Raw genomic sequence first — 8,088 nt, 5'->3', positions numbered from 1 at the left:
AAGCATCTGTTTTCCAAGATAAACTAAACAGAACTATTGATTGCAAATGTTGCTGCCCTGTGGCAAATGACAAGAGGCAGACCACAAGAGCCTTGTGCTCTACTGCTTGTAACGAGGTCCCTGGAGCCATTATTGTTTTATTAATCTCTTTAGCCAGCTAATTGTAGGAGATATTCTACAGCTTGTAAAACAACAATTGAGATTTTGCTCTTTTTCAGGCTCTGGACATAGTGCTCTACAGCAAGAAGCCCCTACAGAAGCTCATGACTGAAACAACTCCTTCTCCAGCCCCACAAAACAGTCCCAGCTGACACCAAGACAGGTCCTCACTAACAGAGCTGGGGAAGTTTTGCTCCTCGGGAAGGGATCACAGATTCTTTGCACCTGTAGAGCACACAATACTTGCCTGTGCTGGGCTCAGAGTAGTCAGTGGATGATGTTAAACCCAGAATTACATTTTTGAGACCCAGCTTAGATGCAGCCAAGCACATTTCTTCTCTTGGACAACTGCTCCTTTCCTCTTCTGGAGTCATACAGAATAGCTATGACATATTACATATGTATCAGGAGGGACATCGCTGTGGCTGAGCAGTGTCCTTTGGAAACACTAACTGAACTTCTGAGAGGACAGCAGTGCATTATTTTTTTTCTTTTCAGTTCTTTGGAAGACTAATATAATCTGTAGAAGGTCCTCACATGACCAACCACAGCACAATTTCATACCAAATCCTCCCTTTACAGGGTCTTTGAACAACTTCCTTAGTTCAGAGAACCAGTGTCAAGTCATAAGAAACAAACTGGAGAACCATCACCAACCTCTGAAACGTTCCCAATGACTGGCATGTGTAAGCTTCTGCACAAAATAAGAATTAGAAACGAGGGCATGGATTATTGTGCATGTAATTCATGCTGGGAGAAACACACAGAAAGAAACCAAGCAGGCAAAGAGGAAACAACAGCAGTGCAGCACGCCTAAAACTTTAATCTTTGTTTTTAAAGAGTACAGAATTGAAAGGGACACTTTCTTCTCCTTTTCACCTTCTCATTCTCTATCCCATTGCTTTCTAAGTTCTCTCTGACAGGAAATATTTCTTTGTTGATTAGTTTGACTTCCCTTGAAGTGAGGCATAGCAGTTAATCTCCAAAAGTAGGCCCCAATTCAGTGAAACACTAGCACATGCACTCCAGTCCTCTCCCATTCACAGCAACATTTAAGTGCAATACTTGAACACCATTTTCAATAAGGATGTTTTTACTTAACCAAAGAGGGGAGGAGGGGGTAGATTCGTGTGGTCTTAACCAGGGAGGGAGGGAGGGAAGACATACAACATACATCATCTTGTTCCCAATTTAAAGGCAGTTTTAGAAGCAGTCTGTCACTGACACATTGTTAAAATCTTAAGCAGCAGTTTAACTGGAGAAGTTTGAAGCAGAGTAAGAAACCCCAGGGCACTTTAAAAAGGGGAGTTTTGGAATCACTGCTCAATGCCAGCTACAGCAGCCTCACAAGGTCAATCAGCCTTCTAAGTCTAAACACCTTCTGCTCCTAATGCCATTAAGTAAACACGCTTCATTAATACAATTATATAAAGAGGAAGACTGGCAAGGCAATACAAAAGATTATCAAGAATGGGAAAACCTACAGAGTTCAGAAAACAGGATTCTGGAAAATGAAAGTGGACTTTATTTTACACTGTAGGCTTTCACTTTTTATCCATTTGAAATACGTTTAACTTTAAATTAATAAAGATCATGAACTAATAAATTGATATGTTCTCTAAAGAGACATAATAAAAATTCAGACATTACAGCACAGGACCCATCATTTAAATATGCCAATAATAGAACAGTTAAAGTGATGCTGGCTAATGTGAGGATAAAAGATGTGGCTCTAAGGAGAAGTGTGGATTAGAGGAGAATTGAGAGTGAAGCAGGTGATGCCTTAGTCTGAATCTGAGCTCTCTTGCTTGCTGGTATGGTACTGGCTGACTGCTTCCTCCAAAGGAGCCATTGTCCCATCCGGCCGCACTCCCATTGGCTTTATGAGCTCATCTCTGTGAGAGATTTAAAAAGAGAATCCATATTAGCATGTGCACACATATCAATTCACATGTCTATAATACAGTCACATACAGTATATGCCTCAGTACATAATGAGGCTCTAAAAGGAAGTTATTTCTGCTAAAGCCCTCTGTTTTGAAGAAAAAGGCACAAAAAACCATCCCAAATAGGTGGGAGGGGAAGAGCAGGACAGATAAAGACTTCATTCATGTAGGCCAAACCTACTTAGCCAATTAAAGACACCATGAAAAGTCAGTGCTTAATAGGCTCAAAACAAGGAGCAGGTTCACTGTTTTGGACACACAAACTAGCTTTTCTTCTAAGAGTTCTCTGACAGTCAGTTCTTCCTAAAATTTCACCTGCCATTTTGGCTAATATATGCCCAAGCAACTAAAACAATGATTTGATACATATTCATCTTGTTGAAGGAAATAAATCAGTTAAGAGAACAGACCCTGCCTACACCACTACTAGGGGTGTGTTAAGGACTTGCTGATTCATTTTAAAAAAGCTGACTGATTCTAATACTATTGCTTTTGTTTGTGGCAGTTTAATTACAGGATTTACAGCCATTTTAATCTCTTCAAAGCTCCAAAGGCTGCTCAGCAGTTAATCCAATTATATCTACTCCACAAGCTACAGCCTCATCTAAGAGATGATTAATTATTGATTAAGCCAATCAAAAAGTATTAGCAAAGATTTATTTAATCCTTACTTTTTATCACCTAATTTATATGTGGATTATGGCAAAAGCTGTAAGGGCAAAGATAACATTTTGATTTTATGCTGAAAAAAAAAAAAAGAGAAAATACCTCTAAATATTCAGGAGTCACCTTAAATAAAGGAGCAGAGGTTGGATGTTAATTTACCCCTTGGTTGAAAGGCAGCCCAGTAAAACTGTCAATTTAACATACATCTACCACCTTCCCAAGCCATGGACAATAAAACTGCATCGCTCAGTGGGGAAGCAAAGGCGCCTCCCAGCTCTCTGCCTGGTCTGCACTACTACCTTGGCTGAAAAAAGGGACAACAATTCCTTGTACACAGCTGGCAATCAATCCAACCTTGAAGCACCCACAGGAACAGCAAGAAAGGCAATATCTGAGTCACAAGGCATGCATATGCCAGACACTGTACAGTCCAGATGCAGTTAAATCAATTCTCCAAGAGAGACCAGGAGGATAAATGCAGCTGTTTGTGCTGATGTGACAATCAGATACTGCGGTGATAAACTCACAAATGCCACACTAGAAACAACTGCTGTGGTTTGGCTGAGCAGGTCTGGTGGGAAGCTGCAGGCCAGGGGACAAGGTTTGCAAGACCAGATCAAAGAGCACAGGCCAGGCTCTCCCTCAGTGTGTGAGGAAGAGCAGGATCTATGTTTAAACAGCCTGGAGAGAGCTTCCCATTACTTAAGGACTGCCAGGGAGTCCTCTCCCTTCTGGCAATGCAACCTATAGTGTGCAGATTCTGTCCAAGTGACAGCACTCGTAGAGAATCTGCTGAAGATGGGTGGAAAAGAGATCAAAAGAATACCTGAAATCAGAATTGAAAGGGCTCAGGACACGAAGACTGCAAATCTGGTGTCCAAAGAGGACCAGAACCCTGCCTGCTGTAGGGGTCCCCCAAAGGCAAACCTGGAGTGCTTTGGAGTTGTGTCTGATAGCAAAGACTTTTCTTTCCACAGAGAAAACACCCTATACATCTACGGTCTTTTTGGCTTTCAAACTTTAAACATCATACAAAACAAGTGTCCTCTAAAATGCAAAAGTATAGCCACGAAGAACAAAATCACCATTGCTTGCCCTTTAAGCTGAAAGCACCCTAGATTTTTGCTTTAAAAATCCCAAAGCATACTCTTAAATTGCAATATTAAACATTGCAGCAAGAAGTCAGGGACTCACATAGTTTTCTAGCCATTTACCATTTATAATTGGTAATAAATGAATTATAATGGTTAATAAAGGAGAAAGAATTCGTTCATGAAAAAGGAAAGAGAAACACAGGAAAACAAGGTCCCAAGGTTCCTTTATGTGGGGACCTCCCTCTCCTCACAACAATTCTCATGTCTTTAAATATTGTCAAGATGTCCTATCTCATCATTTCCCAATTATAAAGGCAAAGCTCTTTCTCTGAGGCTTCCCTTTTCCAGCCTCACTTTCACATCCCGCTTTAGCTTTAGGCTTTAACGATGGGAGCCAGGCTGAGCTCACGTTGCATGGAATAACAAGGATGTTTATCAAGTGCCTTTCTGCTCCTGCCTGAGCTTCCTGCTTTGCAAGTCCCTGAGCAGGATGGAAGAGGGCTGGTAGGGGTTTGCTGCTCTCTGCATTAGGAGGCTGAATTCCTCACATCCCTTCTCAGGCAAGTGCTACCCAGTAAAACTGAACTGTGCAAAGACAGAAACATGCTAAGCCACCAAAGGAAGAAGGAGGAGAAGCAGGGAAGTTTTGTTTCTAACCATAATCTAGTCCTAATATAGTGTTGAGCACGGCATCCTTTTGTCAGTGATGACTTGGCTGCAAGCTCTGAACACCACACAAGCTCACTCCTAGTTTTCAGAGAGGGAAAAGACAGAGGGAGGGAGACAGATGAAAAGGTCTGGGCTGCCCACAAAGCCAGCTTCCTAAGATCAGAACAACTTTCTGCTAAAAACAGCATTTTGGGTAGGATTGCCAGAGGCACCACTCAGCTAAACTTCAGCACCACCAAGAGCCCCCCAGAGCTGCTCCTTACCTGGCAGGAAGGGTCTCAGCCCTGCCAGCCTCAGCAATTTGCCCATTTAGCTCTGGCTGCTTAGAGACCTTAGCTGTGCTTTGACACCCTGGGCGACCAGAGGCCACTGTCCATGGGGAGAGACAAGGTGGGAAGGGAAGTGGCAGGAACTGACAGGCAGAGCCTCAGAGAACAGTTCACTGTCCAGAAACTGGATGTTTATAGCACATCCACAGCACAGAACATCACTGGCCTCAGCCCAGTAGATGGCAGTGGGAATTCTGTATCCATGAAGATCTATATGAGCATACAGTGTGTGCGTATACATGCTTGAATGTCCTTATGTGGCCTTCCACATACTCAGATGCACCTCGCAACAACTCATTTTTCTAATGCAAACAAAGCATTCTATTCAAGTGTACTTAGAAATACACCATAATTAAACAGTTGGTAAAATGCATTCTCTTCTTCCACTTCCAGATCTCCCAAGAGTCCCTTCAAATACATCCATACAAGTTCTGCCTTCCTGCTTGCCATTTAGCTTGATAACGACTCAAAAAGCATTGCCTTGTTTGGAAGGGTGACTCTCTCCTGCCCGCTGTCTGTGCTGCAGGGCAGCACTGCCACACAGAATTAATGATGGTGTCTGTAATCAAACAGCCATCATGTAAACACCAGCCTGCCCCTTTGATAAAACAGCTTCTTGGGGACCTATTCACCTCCTTATAATTGAGTGCCACATAATAGTTCCGATCCTTTCAGGGAACATTATTTTGTTCTATGATTAGAAAGGGGAAGAAAAAAAACAAACTCGATGTAGCACTGCCTTCTTCATTGATCCGATGATTAATTTTGTGGTTTTAATGAGTAGGGTACCTTATTTAGACAGGTTCTCTTACTCGTTTTGTTGACTTCTGTTCAATGTACAACAAAACCCGAGCTGTGATAATTGGAGACCATTTTATCAGCAAAAGGATTCTTGCTATTAATACAAGGTTGGCTTGGAAAAAGCATCCTGACATTTTAAATTAGTCAATTAATATACAATTCTACCTACCATTTATAATAGAAAAAATGTTAGCATTTTTTCCAGAGATTTTAATTAACACAGAGTATCTCCAATAATCTATTATATAGACAGAATATCACACAACACTGACTTAAGGTGGCTAACTGGATGTTTTGCACAAAAAAATGGAAGGCTGATCCTTGCAGATGTGGGGAGTTTTTCAAAGCTCAGAGATGTGCATCATGTGCAGAGGACGCTGATTTACAGTCACCAAACAACTCTCAAAGAACCAGTAAGACACTTACTGAAGACAAAACCAACAGAGTTACATCAGGGCCAAGTTCAGGCATCCCAGATCAGCCTAAGTAACCTGTACATCTCCCAAGAAATGCAGTAATCAAGATTTTTCATGCTCATTTATACTTATCATTTATATATATTTAATTATTTTAAAAAGTAATCTCACCCAGCCAAATTTGAGCAAAATACTAATTTCTACAAAAGTTTTTGTGGAATCCAAGTCTATGTTAAAATACTGGAGCAGGGGAAATAGGTTCACAATAAAATATTCAGCTTTCCTACAGGACTTTGAGTCAAAACTGGGTAATAAATTTTAATTTAGCCATGTTGATGGTTAACTACCCCATGAACAAATCCAAACACCAACAATCTAAAGTAGTAGAAAAGCTTTAGAAATATGACCTGAAATGACCAAAAACATCAATCAGTTTCACATGACCTCAAGAAGTTTCAATTTTTCAGTGCCAATGCTGAAAATAAAAAGAAACCTGAAAAGCAAAAATCCACTGGCATATTATGGAACTAGGGAAAGGATGTCCCTTTGTACTTAGAGCTTCAATAAACCTTTACAAAGGGTACAGTGTAAACATTCAGCAGCCATTAATGAAAGCTGTAATTTTCCAATCAAGTAGTACTGCTTTGCAGACTTGTTTTCTGAGTTCTGATACTCAGCCAGTCAAAGCCAAATCGGGAGTACCCCAGTGACAGACTGGCCTGATTATCCTCATCAGTCAGGGAGGGAAGCAAGTTTGTCAGTCCTTCAACATTTCTTTTCATACTTTTCTCCAGTAAAAGTGTGGCAACTCTTTAAAGCTTATCTTTCACTACTGGGACAATACCAGTGAACTAAACAAACCTGTTTTGCTGTACATCACACAAGTTTACTCTAAGCTCCTGTTCAGGTTACACAAAGTTAAATAAACTCGTTCAAGATGAGAAGAAGTTGTCTGTTCCTGTTCAACTTCCTCCCCTTTATAAGCAAAGCACTGCACCAAACTGAACCTGTTCATGGCACATTTCCCACCCTATGACGACAACAGAGAGCAGCAGAAGCAGGAAACCCGCCACAAGCACTCTGCCTCAAAGCAAGATTCAAACTCCAGAAACAACCGAAGACTCCAACCAAGCAACCTCTGCTTTGCATCTGTAGGGGGCAAACCAAGGGTAAGAAGTGCATTCCATGTAGATTTAAGTCTGCAAACTCACAGCACTGAAGGGCTGAAGCTGGAGGCAGCACAAGTGTCCTATTCCAAAACCATGGAGGGACTCCCATTACTATCAGCATGTTACTAACTCCTTCTTGTATACAAGACTGGCAATTTCCCACATTGTTTAACATCTGCAAGGCCCACAGTTGCACTCAATTACATTCATGAAAAACATCCCACAGCCTCCCTAATCCAAGTCTTACTTTCTTTTTCCTTCCTGCCAGCATTTCCCTCCTCCCCAAATTTTAGTAAAACAAGAAGTGTGGGAAGAACAGTGATATGACTTTATTCATGTGTAATAACATGTGTAACAGCACCTAAAGGGGTCACATCAACAACACTGTCCCACAAGAACCACAATATTAAACAAAAACCCTACCGCAAAGAGTGCCAGCCCTGAAGCAGTGTAAGTGCTATAGAAGAAACTGCAGGTGGATGTAAGGGGCACAGAAAGCCCAAGGTGACAGCAGAGCTGCTGGCCAAGAGGATAAGTGGTGACACAGGGCAGCAGCTGCTCAGTTATTGTCAGCCCATGGCAGGCACTGCAGCAGGTGCCTCCGACCCTCCAAACTGAAAGGGCTCTTGTGCCACAGTAACCATTGGGAGTTTTTGTGTAACTGCTGCAGTGACAGCAACTGACTTGTCCTCAGTCTCAGCTTATCCAGTCTCAATCTTTCTTTCAAAATACATTTTAGACCATTTAGTCATTTTATTGTGGTGTCCTTGATGCTGCTCAGCATCTTAATTCTCTAGTTTAACATAGCAATGATTCCATTTTACAGAGCAGTTCAATTA

The 8,088-nt window shown here is 41.6% G+C and overlaps 1 protein-coding gene across 1 annotated transcript in view; it reads right to left on the bottom strand.

The window, feature by feature from the left end:
• Positions 1 to 1,063: 1,063 nt before the first annotated feature.
• RIC8B (RIC8 guanine nucleotide exchange factor B) overlaps positions 1,064 to 8,088 on the bottom strand; it is a 32,569-nt gene continuing 25,544 nt past the window's right edge. Inside the window, exon 10 of the mRNA XM_082279962.1 lies at positions 1,064 to 2,054. Within this exon, the coding sequence (XP_082136088.1) occupies positions 1,943 to 2,054 (112 nt within the window). The 3' untranslated portion in view covers positions 1,064 to 1,942. The remainder of the gene's footprint in view (positions 2,055 to 8,088) is intronic.

Source organism: Coloeus monedula (genome assembly GCF_965178545.1).
Source record: "Coloeus monedula genome assembly, chromosome: 4".
In the NCBI taxonomy this organism is placed as follows: domain Eukaryota; kingdom Metazoa; phylum Chordata; class Aves; order Passeriformes; family Corvidae; genus Coloeus; species Coloeus monedula.
The sequence above is the reverse complement of the archived record's forward strand: the minus strand, read 5'-3'. Positions and strand labels throughout refer to the sequence as shown.